The sequence below is a fragment of the Vigna unguiculata genome, chromosome 6 (assembly GCF_004118075.2).
Source record: "Vigna unguiculata cultivar IT97K-499-35 chromosome 6, ASM411807v1, whole genome shotgun sequence".
Taxonomy (NCBI): Eukaryota; Viridiplantae; Streptophyta; class Magnoliopsida; order Fabales; family Fabaceae; genus Vigna; species Vigna unguiculata.
Window position 1 is genome coordinate 32,166,115 of NC_040284.1, and position 19,123 is coordinate 32,185,237.

Here is a 19,123-nt window from a genome sequence, read left to right on the forward strand (position 1 = left end):
AAAACCTAGTATGATAGAAATAAATTTGGAAGGGTTGATAATATAATAAATTTGAATTCTCTGTTAATTTTTTTTCATTATTCTTCTACTGTTTTTTCATAATATACTTATTACTAATTTTGATATTTTAAAATATATAAAAAAAATATTTAAAATACTAAAACAGTATATTTTTAATATTTAAAAGAAGATATTATCTAAAAAAAATTAGTAAAGAATGTGAACTCTTATGAGAATGATGGTATAATCCATGGTGTGTAGTCAATAAAAATTTGTTGCAGTTTGCACCCCAAAATGGACTTTAGAAGCACTCCTACAACGTAGCATTTGCAATAGCGTGAAAGGCTACACCTACTTCAACACACAACCCCACTCCAAGTGCCCTTGCATGTCCCTTCTTCACCCACAAAACCTACATGGATTAACATTATTGTTTCATACATCAATATGGACATTATTATTAATAATATAAATGAAAATACAACTTAACTATTGCGTAAATTATTATTTTTTATCTAAAAATATCTCTTGTAGTCGCAACAAATGAAAAGGGTTTTCAGTCTAGTAACGAAGTAAAAGATTCATTTTATGTATAAAGAAGATTCCTATTTTAAAAACGCAGCCATGTGCGTGGGAGTTTTGTCGGTAGCGCACATGGTGAGGCTGTTAAAAGTTGGGGGACGTCGAATTTCACGCAATTTTACAACCTTCCCTATGCAAATGCGACTCTACTACCATTTCTCTTCATAAATTTAAATAAATTTGACAATTAATATTATTAATTTCACTTTTATGTATTCAAATTTTATGTTTTTAATATATAAACAAAATTGTGTGACAAACTGGTATTACATTTTTTTATTCAAAAGTGGTAATGAAAAATCAACCTTAAACTTTATTATACAGCATTACTGAAATCCTTTACCACCTTATCCAGTCTCCTGCACCTACTGCACTAAGGATATGTGAAACACAGGAATCAAAGTTGTTCACGAGTCTCCAAAACTCTTAGAGGGCATGGCTAAACGAAGAGGCAAATGTAAAACTTAATTAAGGATCTTTAAGATTTATAATTCTCACACGATAAATCATAATAGAGCACTAACCTTGATCCATGAGAGATCCTGTGAATATACGTTCTTCAATTTATAATCTTGTGTGCTCTTCAACCACCGTTTCCCAATCTATCTCTTTGCCTTTCTTTCTCTTCTCACACGTACTTGATGGGTTACAGTGAAAAGAACCTTATGGCCAGAGACAGAACCCCAATTCCTTTTATAAACCAACGTCCATCAAGTTGGTTTTTTTATTTTATCTTTATCTTTATTTTATTATCACTTCCCATAATGATAACCAATAAGTCTTTATATTTTATTAAATCACAATTGGGCCCATCATAATATTTCAAATGAGTCACTAATAGAATTAATTCGTCAATTAATTCTAACATTCTCCCACTTGACTCATATGATGTCATAACAATATGTGATTTAATACATAAACATAATGCGCAATAAAAGACCTTGCATAAATTGGTTTCATCATTATTCATAATTAAAGATACAGAAATAATAAGAGTCATGGCGGTCACACATCATTTGATCGACATGATCCCTTCCATGTACTACTATATCATCCATTTCTCCTTAATATGACCTTAAAAACGAGAAGTCCATAATGGGTTCAAACATAATGTCATTTTACAAAACAATAACATAACATAATTTGTTTTCTTCATCATAATTTGCATGCATAAACATAAAGAAGAAAACACAGATTTCAGAAATTTATACATTAGGGAGCTCAAAGTGTCACATAAACATTAAAAAACATTAACATTCAACATTTAACATTCACTAGTAGACATAATGCCCATATTCTTTACATGACCAGCATACAATTTGGGCGGTAACCCTTTTGTTAAAGGGTCAGCAATCATAAGATCTGTGCTAATATGTTCTATTGACACTTTACGTTTCTGAACTTCTTCTTTAACGGCAAAGTATTTCAACTCCATATGTTTAGCACCTTTAGAATACTTGTCGTTTTTAGAAAAGAAGACTGCTGCGGAATTATCACAATAAATTTTCAGCGGCTTGGAAATACTGTCGACTACTCCAAGTCCTGAAATAAAGTTCCGCAACCAATTAGCCTGAACTGTGGCCTCAAAGCATGCCACAAATTCAGCTTCCATGGTGGATGCAGCAATGACAGACTGCTTCGCACTTTTCCATGAAATCGCTCCTCCGGCTAAAAGATACACTTAACCAAATGTAGACTTTCTTGTATCCACACAGCCGGCAAAGTCTGAATCTGTATAACCTATCACCTCAAGGTGATCAGATTTTCTATAAGTAAGCATGTGATTCTTTGTTCCTTGTAGGTATCTTAAAACTTTCTTTGCAGCTTTCCAATGCTCCAGACCTGGATTACTTTGGTATCTACCAAGCATACCAACTGCAAAGCTAATATCTGGCCTCGTACAGGTTTGAGCATACATCAAACTCCCAACAACAGATGCATAAGGGATATTTTCCATCTGTTTCCGTTCCAAATCATTCTTTGGACATTGCATGAGACTAAACTTGTCTCCTTTCTGTATTGGAACAGGAGATGCTGAACATTTATCCATTCTGAATCTCTCTAAAACTTTATTAATATATGCATTCTGAGACAAACCTAACAATCCTTGTGATCTGTCACGGAATATTTCTATTCCTATCACATAGTATGCCTCACCCATATCTTTCATTTCAAAGTTATTAGAGAGAAACCTCTTAGTCTCACTTAATAGACCAAGATCATTAGTCGCAAGCAAGATATCATCAACATACAGAATCAGAAATATAAACTTACTCCCACTGACCTTCAGATATATACACCGATCAACGGTGTTTTCCTTAAATCCAAAGGACACAATAGTATCATTGAACTTAAGATACCATTGTCGAGAAGCTTGTTTAAGTCCATATATCGATCTCTTAAGTTTACACACCATGTGCTCCTTTCCTTCTTCAGCGAACCCCACCGGTTGGTCCATATAGACATCCTCTTCTAAATCCCCATTCAGAAAAGCAGTTTTAACATCCATTTGATGCAACTCAAGATCATAATGAGCTACTAATGCCATGATAATTCTAAAAGAATCTTTCTTAGAAACAGGCGAAAATGTTTCCTTATAGTCAATGCCATCTTTCTGAGTAAAACCTTTGGCAACAAGACGGGCCTTGTAACGTTCAATATTGCCTTGAGAGTCACGCTTAGTCTTAAAGACCCATTTACACCCAACTCTCTTGCATCCTTCTGGCAATTCCACAAGGTCCCATACGTCATTATGTGCCATTGATTTAAGCTCATCTTTCATGGCATCTAACCACTTATCAGAATTATCACCATTAATGGCTTCTGAAAAAGAAATTGGATCATTATCAATACTTAAGTCATTTTCTGACTCTTGTAGATAAACCACATAATCATTCGAAATAGCAGACTTTCTATCTCTGTGAGATCTTCTTAATACTATTTCTTGTGGTTGTTCTACTATTGGTTCATTGTTAACCTCGGGATCATTAATTTGTTGTTCTTCTTGATTGTTGTGAGTTTCTACAACATGTGGAACAACTCTTGATAAAGAAGTACTAGTTATAGGAACTTACTCTAACTTCCTTAATCTCCACATTTCGTGAAGCTTCACTCCCACTGGTTTCACCATTTTCAATGAACCGAGCATTTCCAGTTTCAACGATTCTTGTACTATGGGTAAGATAGTAAAACATACACCCCTTTGATTTTTCTGGATAACCAATGAAAAATCCACTGATTGTTCTTTCATCCAGTTTCTTTTCTTGCGGATTGTATATTCTTACTTCTGTCTGACAACCCCAAACATGCAGGTGTCTCAAACTGGGTTTCCTATTCGTCCATAACTCAAAAGGAGTCTTTTGAACAGCTTTACTAGGAACCCTGTTCAACAAATACATGGCAGTCTTTAAAGCATACATCCACAATGATACGGGTAAACATGAATTACTTAACATACTCCTAACCATATCCATTAAGGTTCGATTACGCCTTTCTGATACACCATTTTGTTGTGGTGTGCCTGGCATTGTGTATTGAGCACAAATACCACGTTTCTCAAGGAACTTAGCAAACGGACCAGGGTGTTGTCCACTTTCATCATATCTTACATAATACTCACCACCTCTATCAGACCTTACGATTTTCACCTTTCTGTCTAATTGCCTTTCCACTTCATTTATATAAACTTCCAAGGCATTTACTGACTGAGATTTCTCATGCAGTAAATAGACATGTCCATAACGCGAAAAATCATCAATAAAGGTGATGAAGTACTTCTCTTTATTGAAAGAATTTACATCAAACGGACCACATATATCGGTGTGTATGATTTCAAGAAGCTGAGTGCTTCTCGTGGCTCCTTTCTTTGTGTGTTTAGTTTGTTTGCCTTTAATACAATCCACACACACATTCAGATCAGTAAAATCTAAATCCGGAAGAATTTCATTCTTTACTAATCTTTGCATTCTTTCTTTGGAAATATGTCCCAAACGTTTATGCCACAAGAAAGCAGATTGTTCATCCACTAAACTACGTTTAGTGCCAACATTGTGATGCAAAGTCATAAGAGTTTCAGCATATAAATTATCCAAATTCAATTTATATAAACCATCATAAAGTGTACCAGATCCAATCATAAAAGTACGCTTAAACAAACTGAAACAACCATTCCCAAACTTAAAAGAATATCCAGCAATATCAAGCTTAGACAAAGAAATTAAATTCCTAGTGATACTAGGTACATAAAAAGTATCCATAAGGTCTAAGTGATATCCAGTGTCGAGGATTAGACGATAAGTCCCGACCGCTTCCACTAGAACTTTCTCTTTATTGCCCATGAAGATAAACTTCTCATTTGGGTTTATGGTTCGGGTTGTAAGAAATCCCTGCATCACATTAGAAACATGAGTCGTACATCCAGAATCAATCCACCACGTATTATGGGGAACTTCAGTTAAGTTTGATTCAAAACATACATAAGCATTATGCTCACCTTTCTTTTCGAACCAAGCCTTACGCTTTATGCAGTCCTTCTGGAAATGTCCAGACTTCCCGCAGAAATGACATTTGTCATTTTTCTTCTGGATTTTAGTTGAGGACTCGTCAATCTTTAGTGGTCCTTTACCCTTTCCATGTTTCTTAGCAACTTTCTTTCCAACAACTCCTTGATTCTTCACATATTGAATAGAGTGGCTTCCTAAGTTCTTCAGTCGGGTCTCCTCCTGAACTAGCATACTGTGCAATTCATGCACATTCCACTTGTCTTTCATGGTGTTGTAGTTCATCTGGAACGGACCATACTCAGACGGTAATGAGTTCAAAATGAACTGCACGAGAAAACCTTCATCCACTGTCATTCCTAAAGACTTAAGTCTTGCTGCGATATTTGTCATCTCGATCACATGCTCATGCATAGTACGCGAACCGTCAAACTTCATAGTGGTCAACGTACTCATCAGTGTCCCAGCGAGAGACTTATCAGCAGTTTGGGAGCGCTCTTCCACAAATTTCATAAATTCTTTTGCGTCATCAGTTTTGGGAAGAGCTGACTTTATATTACTTGCTATGCTCATTCTCATAAACATTAAGCTAAGTCTGTTTGATCTTACCCAGGCTTTGTAATGGGCTTTCTCTTCATTGCTACTAGCATCCGTGATAGCAGCCGACTTTTCAACTAGAAGAGCTAGATCAAGATCCAACACACCTAAGTGAAATTGGACTTGCTCACTCCAGTCAGGGAAATTCAACCCATTAAAGACTGGAACAGACGAAGCAAGCGCGTGTAAAGATACCGGAACAGAGACTGCAATTAACACATGCCTAACATTAATGCTTTGAGTCATAAAACTAAACGTAAAAACAGATTCAAATATAAACAATCATTCTATGCATACTAATGTTCTCCTTTGGGAGATCCACTAATACACAAACATAAACATAATGATGTTAATCACATTATAACATTATTGATAATTAAAATATGCATCAACTAGAATCACCTACTACCTTTGGGTATATAAATAAAACTAGTGACGCATACAAAATTATCTACAATCATGTTCATTAATTATGAGAACAATTAATCAACCTTTGGGCGATCCTTAAATGTCTTATAATTAATGAATTTTAATTAACCCATAAATTTAATTCATAATTTAGTATCCATACTATGGGTAATTAAAATAAAAAACATTAATAATTTGAAATTATATAAACATTAAAATTTTGGCCACTTTGGTGACTAACAAAATTTATCATACTTAATTTCAAATAAATAAATACACATACATTTAATTGCTATAAACTTTATATAGCATCTTCATTAATTTTAATTTAACAATAACAAACATAAATATTATTGCAAATTAAAATTAAAATATTAATTATTTATATAAATAAAATAATTAATATTATTTATTTTATTGATAACATAAACCAATAAAAATATTACACTTTAATCTTAATAAATAAATAAACATAATTTAACAAAACCACTAATTACACGGTTCACATATTATGAAATTGGAAAACTTCCAATTTTCACACGTTCACTCACGTAACAATTTTCACTCCAAATTTGAAGGCTCATGCATTCACACATTATTCACGTTCATGCAACAGTTTTTTTTCATCAGTTTTTTCAATACCACGTAACTGTCCATTATATTTTCATTCCAAATTAAACAACTTTCAAACTTCACAATAACAATAATGGCACAGCTTGTTTGTGGCAGCAGCAAAATTCATACATAATTTAAAAATACTCATAAAGCATTTAAATTATAAACCCTTGAGTAATAATTAGAGTTCATGGTGATTTGGGATAAAATTAAATTAGGGTTTATAGCATTAGGGAAAAACATCATAAGGGAAAACCATAAATCTTACAATCTTGCTCTGATACCTCATACCACAAGTAAAACTTAATTAAGGATCTTTAAGATTTATAATTCTCATACGATAAATCATAATAGAGCACTAACCTTGATCCATGAGAGATCCTGTGAATATGCGTTCTTCAATTTATAATCTTGTGTGCTCTTCAACCACCGTTTCCCAATCTATCTCTTTGCCTTTCTTTCTCTTCTCACACGTACTTGATGGGTTACAGTGAAAAGAACCTTATGGCCAGAGACAGAACCCCAATTCCTTTTATAAACCAACGTCCATCAAGTTGGTTTTTTTATTTTATCTTTATCTTTATTTTATTATCACTTCCCATAATAATAACCAATAAGTCTTTATATTTTATTAAATCACAATTAGGTCCATCATAATATTTCAAATGAGTCACTAATAGAATTAATTCGTCAATTAATTCTAACAGCAAAAGCAACACCACACGACATAGCACATGTAATAATTTACCTGCACGTCCTTACCTATTCTATTATTTCTTTTTAATCAATTTCTCAAACCATTTGCTTTACGAAAAATTATGTTTATAAAATTGTGTCAATTTCTTCCAGGATGATCCCGATATATATTATTGACAAATTAAAACCCACACGAACTTGGAGTTTTAATTTTTTAAATGTAGTAATATATAAATGTTCACACTTTTATCAGACGAGAATATGGTATAATCATTTTTGGACACAGTGGATGATAAAACGTGGCCACAGATTATATCATATGCTTCTTCTTTTTTCTATCAGAATACATTTTAACATTTACACGTGAAAAGTCAACGTTTCTAAAAGTAAATACTGAAAATAATATTTTCTATATTTAGAGGAATAGTAAGTGTTTTTTATAGAGATTTCATATGTTAAGATTTGTTTGAAAAAAGTTTAAAAACGTTTTTCTTCAATACTTTATGTTTTGTCCGTTACATTAGTTTACTTAATGGCCGCTATACAAATTTTATGCAACTAGGCGAAAAATAAACTAAATTTTATTGTATTTAAATATTTAAAAATATAAATATGTTTTATAAAAACTAAAAGTAATATAATTTTATTAATCGTGTTATATTTTACTATACGAATATTACGATTTTAATTATTTAAAACATATATATCAAATTTATTGTTCACTATTTTTCTATTATAATGATTCATCACTTGATCGTATCATCTGTATTTTGACAATATTAGAAGTACGGAACATGTTTAATTCTTTTAGTTTTAATTTATCTAGACAATAATAAATGTTTAATATTAAATAAAAAAACAATTTAATTAAGTTTATAGTCATTGATAAATTTTTGTATTTTTAATTGATTTCTACTAAAAAAATTGTTATTAAATATAGAAAATTTTTACACTATTCGATTAAGTATGTACTGTTTAATTTTATCATTGAATGATACGGTTGTTATCTTCCTTAATTTGCTTAGTTATTTTGTGTTAATATTAAGCGACTCAGTTTATTGTATGAAGGTAAACAAAATCAAAATCAAAATCAAAATACAGTATTGAAAAGGAATAATATCGAGAACTTATAATACAATGTTAAGGGATTGAGGAAGAAAAGTGAGTTTGGATGACATTTAATAACAAGACTTTGCGATTTCACTTAAGTAGAAGACATGAATCCAACCTCACTCAATTAAAAATACTTAAATTTACAGTAACTTAAAAATTGATGAAGTAAAAAAGTTAATACGTTTTGTTTTTCATTTATTCTATCTTCTAACTATATATGCAAATTAAACCTCTCTAAACTTGAAAATCAAGTCACAACAAAAAAGTTGCAGTTTAAAAGAAGAGTGGGACTAGGTTTGGCAATGTTATTGGGAACAACTTTAAAGACAACATTGAAGAAAATGTTGGTACAATTTCCCTGTTGTTGAAGATATTAATATCTTTACACTTTGTTTGGGGACAGTGAGGATCATACTAAGCCCATTAATCACTTTCTTCTTTCAGCTAGTCTGCTTCCTTAAGATTTGTGTTTCTGTTTCCAGTTTTTTGTTTTTACTCACCACAAAGTTGTTCACCATCAAAACCAAACCCCAGTCACAAAAAAGGACGCACTCTACCTGTTTATTTTGTATTGGTTGTAATAAAACATTTTATTACAATGTTTGGAACTAACATAACATAGCACAGTTTGATTGAATTTATTTTGTGGGATATAAGATTTTAGTGACGAGAATTTATTTTTGTTAGTCTAAACCATAATAATATACCTGTGTTTGTGATTATGACTCTCAAAGGCAAATAGTGAGTTGAACAAATGTAGTTTAATTATTTTCGTCATTGTTTCTTTGTAAAATTCATATTTATTGTTTAAATTTGTTCAATTATTGTCGTCATTGTTTAATTATTCTCTAAATTCGGTGTTGAGCGTGTCATTATTAAAAAGAATACATGTTTAAATTCAATTGAGATGAAACAAACATATCAAGTAAATATTCCTCATAAAATATTTGAATTAAGTAAATATCACTATAAAATATTTGAACTGAAATAGATGCTGTCAAATTTCAATCAACAAAAGAAATGCCCATTTAACCATTTTAAAATGAAAATTAATGTATAAATTCACTAATAGCCAACTTTGATTTCACTTAACGGATTTTAAGAAAAAAAAATCATTCACTAATTTTAAATATGTAATGTGTATTATATTTTTATTTGAAAAGTTGTTAGAAATTTAATTTTGAGTGAGTATAACAATAACAAGTAATAAGAAAGTTAAGTAATATACAATTATTAACATCTACGAATCTATTATATCAATGTTTTGAGTTATAGGTCTTTTAGTCCTGGGTTTGCAAGGTGTCTAATTATTAGGCTATTGCTACTTGCACCCCCTATTTTCTACCTGTGCCCCCATTCAGTATAGGATTCTCCCTATTTTCACACCCCTTTTCCTTCCTCATTTCTCCTTCAGTTTCTCCCTTATCTTCCACCTTTTCCTTGTGAAGTCGTCACTCATCACTGTGGTGTTGATAATAACTTAAGTGTTAGTCTAATCTTTATTTAAGATAAAAGTAATAAAATTAAACATGTATAAGAAAAGAAATCTTTAAACTTAATTATTCAAATTTTAGGTTAAAAATATGTCAATGAATTAGACTTAAGTCACATTTATTAGTTCAAATTGAACTTTTCGGTGAACAAACATTTATATTCTTTTAGATAACAAATTGAACATATTTTTCCAAAATATATTTTTTGGATTGTACATAGTAGTCTTATAAAAACACAGACCTTCAACTTCTATCCTAGATAGATTTTCCAAAATTAATAGCAATTTTTGAAAATTATTATTTATAACAAAAATTATAAGTACTGAAAAATAAAATAAAATAAAATAATGAGTATTGTTTTAAGTATTGTATGATTTATTGCTATATTAGTAAAAAGAAGTCCTATATGCCTCCGTATTGAAAAATAAATAAAATTAATAGTAATGGTTATGCATAAAGTAACGGATAATTTTGATATATTATATTATTGAAAAAATAATAGTGATTTACGTGTATTGTATTGTTAAAATATGCAGATACGTTTATTTTTTAGGCAATTTATTTTTGTTATCAAGTAAAAGTAAACGTAAAATGTGAATTCAAAATTTGTATATGAAATGAGAAAATTTTCTCTATATTTTGTTATGGAATAGATATAATAAATAATTTATATAAATAACACGAAAGGTATAAAAGGACGTTGAAAACAAAGGTTAGTCTTAAAATTTATTTTGGAGCATTGACTAGGGATGACAATGCGGATCGGCCTGACTTGTTTAGGTCCGGTCCGCATAAGGCTCGCACATCGCGGACTGGCCTGTTCTGCATAATTTATGTAGATTGCAATCACTAGTCCGCTTCGCCCCGCACTTAGCACGCGGGCTTGCGGGCTGATCCGTTCTTTTTAATTTTGAAGATAAAATTTTTAATATTTAAAAATTGAAAAACTTTAAGAAATTCACAACATTAAGTAAAGATTTCGGGGAGTTGAATGATAAATTGATAATTCAACATTTTCATCATATTTATATTCATACTATGACATACACAATATATTTTTTAAATTTTAGCTAGCATATTAAAACATACATAATACTTGTCTTTTCTAATTATACAAAAATTTAAAATAGAATTTAAAACGTTAATGCAAAAATTTATAAAAAAAATAATTAATATATATAAGTGCAATTTTTTTCCTGCAGATTACATATTTATGCAAACCGAACCACTACAAATTTGCTGGCTCACTATCCTAATTCACCCTGTGTTTATTTCGAACCAACTCAAGAGAACATGCCTAATTGTCACCCGTAACATTTACATGAGAAAATGTTATACTCGATAACGTTTGTGACCCACAACTTATGGTTTATTAACTATTATATGCGCTTTTGTTTGGTCAGTTTCGAGATTTTGTACTCCGCCAGATATTAAAAAAGGTAGCCTTTATTCTAGAAATTAGAAATAAATAACAATTTTGGTCAATAGCTATTCTCCAATTTTCTAGCTTTTGCCGCCTCCATTTATTAAGGAACGTTTGGTTAACAGATTTTAGGTCAAACACTGCACTCCTCTCAACCACATTTTAGGTCACTTCCTTGATGCGAATATGCCGCCATCTTCCCTCTTCCTAACCTAACGTGTAAAACGTCTTAAAACTATACATAATATATATTTAATATTTAAATACCAAAGCTGCAAAATAAATATATATAGAAAATAATAACATAATATATAAATTTATATACTTAAGTTCCTAGAAAAATTCATATAACTCTGTAATCTATTGAACTATATCTACTTTTATATTAAAACATGATCATATTCACAACATTAACATAAAAAGAGAAATAATGTTTAAATTAAACATGACAACACAATTAGGTAAATCATTCTTTGTGTTTTGTCAAACGTAACATAATATATGTTAAAATTGATTACTTTCAAAACTAACCATTAACCTAATAATAAAAGTTATCAAGTTAGATTTTATGAGACAACTTCTAATGAGAATATGATTTCTTTACACATAAGGTATGAGTAGTAAGATAATTTCTATATTTATAGTGTGTACATATATAAAATTTTCATCAACTTTAATCGATCTCATTTTACTTCATATACAACTTCTTAAAACATTCTCATCTAAATTATGTTCATGTATATAATATAAATTTATTTATTGAATCAAGTGACTAAGTGATCAAAACCTTTATTTAGCGATCAATAATGGAAATTTTATTTTTGTTTGAACGCATTTTTTTTTTAAAAAATAGAGAATTATTTTAATGTAATTTTTGTTTGAGTGACTAAAATCGTCTTGATAAAGAAATAATGTCATTATCGTTTTCACTTAAACAATTTTTTCTCCGTTGAACTAATATATCGTAAATAGAAATATTCCAAAACAAATCACGTTCCATCACTAACATGTAGACAAACTAATTCCACTGAAATAATCCTGTTACCCCTCAATTTAAGTAAATTCAGTTATCAATATCACGGTTCAAATAACATCTAATTTAATAACAATAATATATATATATATAACATAATTTAGTATACATTAAGAATTATATATTTTAATTATTATTATTATATTAAGTACAAATAATTAAATAATTATAATTAATATGTTATGTACTAAAATTTTATTTTATTTTCTCTATCAAATCTGCCTCCAGTTTAATCAGGCGGATCTGAAGGGCACGCTGCTCCACCAAACCAAGTTTTCCCACTAGTACGGACGCGTCAAATTCTTTTTTATTATTAAAGAAATAAAATAAATACAGAGTCGTGATTCGCATTGGCGCTGTCCAAACTTGGCCGCCAAGTCAAAAGAAAAGGGCAAATCTGACAAATCTCCGCACAAACGTATGAACCGTCATGACACCATCTTCGTAGCCCTAAAAGCGCATTCCCATTTTCTTGGCTCTCGTCTTCCATCCCCTCTCTCTCTTCTTTCCCCGCAGTTTTGGACATACATTTCTTGTTACGGAAAAAAAAAAATGTCCAGAGTTGCTTTCTTGCAGCGTCTCTATGGCGCTTTCCGTGAAAACCAGTCGCGTCTTAAGCTTGTGCTGATTTGCACCGCCGTAAGGTATACAATGATATTATTTAACTTCTTTATTAATCTTGTTTTTCGCTATTATTTTTTTCATTATGGACTGAAAATAGAATTGTGTTCCTTAGTTAGTATCTGTTGCGAACGTGCTACTTTCATACTATTATTATTTCTTTACAGCGAATTTCACACTTTCCTTTTGTTTTAAGAAAAAAAAGGCTAGATCCGTGTATTGCAGCAAATATGAAACATATTTTTCGATATTGAAATGTCAGAAACATTAGCTGTTCACTTTTGCTAGTTGAATCTTCTAATGCAACTCTGTTCTACTCTATCAATTTTACGGGATTCGTTCGGATTAATTTGCGAGTAGAATGTAAACCGTAGTATATGTAGATCCATAATTTATGATGAGCATATATATATATATATAAACATTAATGTGAATGGTTGATGCAGTGGTGGTGGTCTCTTGGCTTATGGTGAGAGTGTTGCACCTGAGGAGACAATTACAGAGAAGAAAAAAGTGGTGGTTCTGGGAACTGGTTGGGCGGCCACAAGTTTCTTGAAGAATCTGAATAATCCGAAATACGAGGTTCAAGTAGTTTCGCCGCGTAACTACTTTGCTTTCACTCCTTTGCTGCCTAGCGTTACTTGCGGCACGGTTGAAGCACGTAGCATTGTTGAACCCATTCGCAATATTTTTAAGAAGGTGATGATTTAAAAGACCATACCATCTTTTTGCTGTTTCGTTTTAGTTTTTTGAAAGAATAATAATTTGAAACTATGTGTTTAATGCATCTCCCTTTTATTTAAACCCACTATTAAAAAACACTTATCAAATATAATAATATTTTAGTTTAAAGCGTTTTTTTTTCCGGAAAAGTGTCAAATTATTTATTTATTTAATTATTTTTAAAATAATATTTATTATATAAGTTTTTCTAAATTTTAACCGATTAGAAACTAAATTATTAAAGTTGCATTCTTCCAGCTGCATGTTCATATGCTTTACTTATACGCGGTACAAAAAGTAGTAATAGTGTGCATTTTTTTTTCTAGCTTTCATTTTTCAGTTGTTTGTGTTTTTATCCATGATTTATTTACTTTTATCTTTTTTCTAAATTTTCCACGATATGTAAAATATATAATTTCGGTCAAATTAATAAGAATAAAATGATTTAATGATATTCTGTTTAAGATATTATTATTAATTAATTTTAAAATTTGTGATAGATGTGAGTATTTTAAATTGAATGAAATATTTAAAACTTTTATATATTTTTTATTGAATCCTGTAATTGTTTTTTTAATTGATTTTATTGATATAAAACAATTTTCGGGAAAATGATTGTCCCGATATCATTATTGATACACTTATTTTTGTTATTCAACACAAATAAAACCTCATATTTATATTTTTTAATAGATGGAAACAAATAAGTAATAACAATATCTAATAACAATTATTTTAATCAATTAAAAAATTAAATAATAAAGATTTAATTAAAAAATATAATAATTTGTAATAAATTAAGACATATATACAAAATTAATAAATACTTATTTAAAAATATTTAGATGGGAGTCTTAATATATTAAAACTCTTAAAAAGTGATATTTACTATAAATACTCATTGCGACGGTAAAGCCAATTGTGAATGATTTTCAATTTTTCTTCATGTGTTAGAGGTACAAAGGTCAAACAGTCCAAATATTATGATTTTTAATAAAAAATATATTTTTATGAGTGACGTATTAAGTTTTCTGTTATAAAATCTGTTTGCAAGTGTCATGAAACTCGTGTCTAGTTGCATAACTTGATTACATGGTTTACCTTCATTGTTGTCCGGACTCCGGAGAATACCGTTCCTCTCTTCGGAGACTAACCGGTTTCTGTTGTGTACTCTAACGAGTGTAGTTCATAATGAACTCCACGAGGATGTTAGTTTTTCACCGGTTACTGTTATTAGGAGATGCGGATTCTGGTATTTTGATTTCCAGTTAATCAATTTTCCTTATGTCGTGTTTTTGTCGTGTTTTTCACTATCTTTATAGAAAATTCTTGAGACCAGGGCCACAACCAACTATGTTTCTTTTTGTTTTATTTTGAGCAGAAAAAGGTGGATGTACAATTCAGTGAAGCAGAATGTTACAAGATTGACGCAGAAAATAAGAAAGTTTACTGTCGATCAAGTTTGAACAATAATTTGAATGGGAAAGAAGAATTCGTGGTGGATTATGACTACTTAATAATCGGCGTTGGCGCTAATGTCAACACATTTAATACTCCAGGAGTTATGGAGAATTGCCATTTTTTGAAGGTAACTTCATTATTTTTATTACTTCTATTCTCTCATATTTTGTACTATACAGCATTTTAAGAAAAACTTCATAAGTTAATAAAAAATAGTCAGATGAAAGAGGGAAGGAATCAAATCCATTGTTGTTATCATGCATGGTGACTAAACGGTACACTGCATGTTTTTTTTTCCTATATGCTTTTGGATTTGAATATCTTATTTATATGAGTGTGCAGGAAGTTGAAGATGCTCAAAAGATTAGAAGAACAGTTATTGACTGCTTCGAGAGAGCAAATTTGCCGGATGTAAGTGAAGATGAGAAGAAGAGAATTCTGCATTTTGCTATTGTTGGAGGTGGACCAACTGGAGTGGAGTTTGCAGCCTCACTTCATGATTTTGTCAATGAGGATTTGGTCCGTTTGTATCCTGGGATAAAAGATTTGGTTAAAATTACTCTTCTGGAGGCCGCAGATCATATCTTGGGCATGTAAGGATGTAATATTAACTGTATTTTTGCTTATTATTAAGAACTTCTGATACATTGTCTAGTCATAGAGGTAGCTATTTTTGTGAGTAGGCATTCAAAAGTATTAGCCGCGCATATTTGATGGCTTGGTTTTGTTGAAGGCTTTCTCAACAATTTAGCTGCTCAAAACCATTATTTCATGGTTCAGCAAATGAGGAGTAATGGATTGAAAGTGTTAGTTGTTGGAATTGGACCATACACATTTTATTACTGTCCCACGTGCACATGGTATTATGGTAAATGGCGTAGTAATTTTGAAAGCTCAAGACACGTGTACAAGTCTACACATATAACCAATTATACTTATGTGGAAGGAGTATTAATGTCTGAATGTTGACATTTAGTTTTTAACACTTGATATGTTCCATTGCTCTTCTCATAGGTTTGACAAGAGAATCACTGTTTTTGCTGAAGACAAGTTTCGAAGAGATGGGATTGATGTAAAGACAGGATCCATGGTTGTTAAGGTATCTGAGAAAGAAATTTCCACCAAAGAACTGAAAAGTGGAGGGGAGATTAAGACAATACCGTATGGAATGGCTGTCTGGTCAACTGGTATCGGCACTCGTCCGTTTATTAAAGATTTTATGACTCAAATCGGCCAGGTGTGTTATTGAGGAATTGGACATTGTATCCGTGCTAATTCAGAGTTCCGAGTCATGTTTCTCTTGTAGTTTGAATCTATCATTCAGTATAGAAATTTTGCAGTCATTTGCCATTCGCTCAGCGTTATCTCTTGTGAACAGGCTAGCAGGCGTGCTCTAGCTACTGACGAATGGTTGAGAGTTGAAGGGTGCAACAATGTCTATGCGCTCGGTGATTGTGCTACGATAAACCAACGAAAAGTCATGGTAATTAATACAAACTCACTTTATTAAGTTGCTTCCTAGGGTCTATGTTTTTGCTAGTGAAATTCTTATTCGTATCCATTGACATTTGGAGCATCAATAATGCAATTTTTCTGGCTTCTATTTTTGCATTTTCATTTGCTCTGTTTTTTGTTGTAAATTGTGTTTTCTATGAAATCAAAACAAATTGCACTTTTTGCTTAATCAGCAGTTATTCAGTTATTCATGTGCTACCTGTCTATTAAATATGATTTTATTATGGCCATTTCAGGATGATATTACAGCGATCTTTAAGAAGGCTGACAAAGACAATTCAGGAACATTGACGGTTAAAGAATTTCAAGAGGCCATGAAAGACATCAGTGAAAGATACCCTCAGGTTGAGCTATATCTGAAGAATAAACAGATGCGGAACATTGCTGATTTATTGAAGGAAGTCAAGGGGGATGATAAAAAGAAATCAATTGAATTGAATATCGAAGAACTTACAACGGCACTTTCCAAAGTGGATTCTCAAATGAAATTTCTTCCTGCTACAGCCCAGGTTAATGTCTTATATTTGGTTGTGGTATTTACAACACTATTTATGAGTTGCATGCTTCTCAGTGATACGTCATTAAACTTCTGAAAATTCACAACAGGTTGCATCTCAGCAAGGCACTTACCTGGCCACGTGTTTTAACCGAATGGAAGATTGTGAAAAAAATCCTGAAGGTCCTCTCAGGTTCAGGGGAGAAGGTCGCCATCGGTTCAAACCCTTTAGGTACAAAAGATGATCAAACTAACTCCCAAGCTCCCACCGTTTGCGTTTGCGCTTGCGCAATATTATGTTTACATTGATTCAGATGTCAAGGTTTTCCATTTATCAATGTTTTACTGATTAGCACGTTGTCCATTCCTACCCAAGGTACAAGCATTTGGGTCAATTCGCTCCTTTGGGAGGAGAGAAGACAGCAGCCCAGCTTCCTGGAGATTGGGTTTCAATTGGTCATAGCAGTCAATGGCTGTGGTATTCTGTCTATGCAAGGTACTGTGCTCCTCTAGCATTTTGATATTTGCCTCAATTTTGGGGACATTATTATTTGCAAGTTATTTAGATTCAGTCAATCCTTTGAACAGCAAGCAAGTAAGCTGGCGCACAAAAGCATTGGTAGTTTCAGACTGGACAAGACGTTTTATTTTTGGAAGGGACTCGAGTAGCATATGAGGGAACTCATTACTTTCAGAGTCTTGCATTGGCAACGTGGCAGAGCTCGTTGATCATGGATTTCATTTACTAAAATTTGTTTTCAATTCTATTAATTCTTTGAATAAGTAAGAAGCGGATTCTCTCACAGTAGAACTCGAACAGCTGAGACACGCCCACCATTTGGAAACTCAAGGTTGAATACGCACCTGTTTTTGGTATCATAGTCGTTGCATTAGTTAGTTTCGGAGTTTTGCTGATGAAGTTTGTTTTGAGAGCTGTTAGGTGATGTTCTTTCCATACTCAATCATTCCAGTTTGCATAATTAACTTTGTTCATTATCCATTTGTCCAATTTGGCGGCAAATTGGTTGAAATTTTGTTACTTGGCAAATTATCTGTCATTTTTATTACATCTTACAGAATTTCCTTTTAGAAAATAATTAAAAAACATATTTTGAATGATTAAAATTAAAAATGAGTTTATGGACTTATTTAAATTGTGTATATTTATCTTTTAATTTTACTAACATGTAATGTAATATAATATGTAATTATAATTGTAACATGACAATAAATTTAACTTAAATGACAGGAACCAGAAGAAGATATGTTTTAGTTCCTTGTTCGTAAAGAATGGACCCAAGAAATCACGTTAGTTTCTTGCTTAACATTAATGATTAATGAGCATTAGCCCATCAAAGGCAACATGAATTTGCCATTATGTAATCGATGACTACGTCTGTCTTTTATTATTATTAATATTATTATTTAAATAATTTAAGTGCAATGGAAAAAGTATTTTGAAAGGAAATATTAAAAAATTATTTTAAATCTAATATAATTTATAAAATTAGTTTGTAATTTGAAATTCAAAATATATATATATATATATATATATATATTATAAATTGTTTAAGATTAGATATTAATTAGTGTTTTGATATCTGTATAATAAGAAATGAAATAATAAATTTAATAACCAACAAGTTTTTTTTAATATATACTTTAATTCATGATTTTGATATTATGTTAAAAAATAATTTTAAATTGAACTCAATTTTAAAAAACTTGTATGTAAAATAAATTTTTTATTTTGTAAATTAATTTTATATTTAGTTTATATAAAAATTTCATAAAAGTAATTAAAAATTTGTATAACGAAGCACTATTCGGGGGAAATGGTGGGGGTTA

At 31.0% G+C, this 19,123-nt stretch overlaps 1 protein-coding gene across 1 annotated transcript; it reads left to right on the top strand.

Annotated features, from left to right (window-relative positions):
- Window positions 1–12,856: 12,856 nt before the first annotated feature.
- On the top strand, window positions 12,857–18,323 carry LOC114187206 (external alternative NAD(P)H-ubiquinone oxidoreductase B2, mitochondrial-like). The gene is made up of 10 exons (XM_028075386.1): window positions 12,857–13,103; window positions 13,527–13,779; window positions 15,185–15,391; window positions 15,607–15,857; window positions 16,279–16,501; window positions 16,643–16,747; window positions 17,016–17,288; window positions 17,386–17,507; window positions 17,652–17,771; window positions 17,864–18,323. Exons 1-10 carry the CDS (start codon window positions 12,880–12,882, stop codon window positions 17,949–17,951), a joined length of 1,866 nt encoding a protein of 621 aa, XP_027931187.1. The 5' UTR covers window positions 12,857–12,879; the 3' UTR covers window positions 17,952–18,323.
- Window positions 18,324–19,123: the final 800 nt, after the last annotated feature.

Bases quoted from the DNA above. Each gene is read 5' to 3' on its own strand.
- LOC114187206 (XM_028075386.1), top strand. From the start codon at position 12,880: ATGAACCGTCATGACACCATCTTCGTAGCCCTAAAAGCGCATTCCCAT. The intron at 16,502-16,642 runs GTGTGTTATTGA...TCTTGTGAACAG, and splicing joins TTATGACTCAAATCGGCCAG to GCTAGCAGGCGTGCTCTAGC. The intron at 17,508-17,651 runs GTACAAAAGATG...TTCCTACCCAAG, and splicing joins CATCGGTTCAAACCCTTTAG to GTACAAGCATTTGGGTCAAT.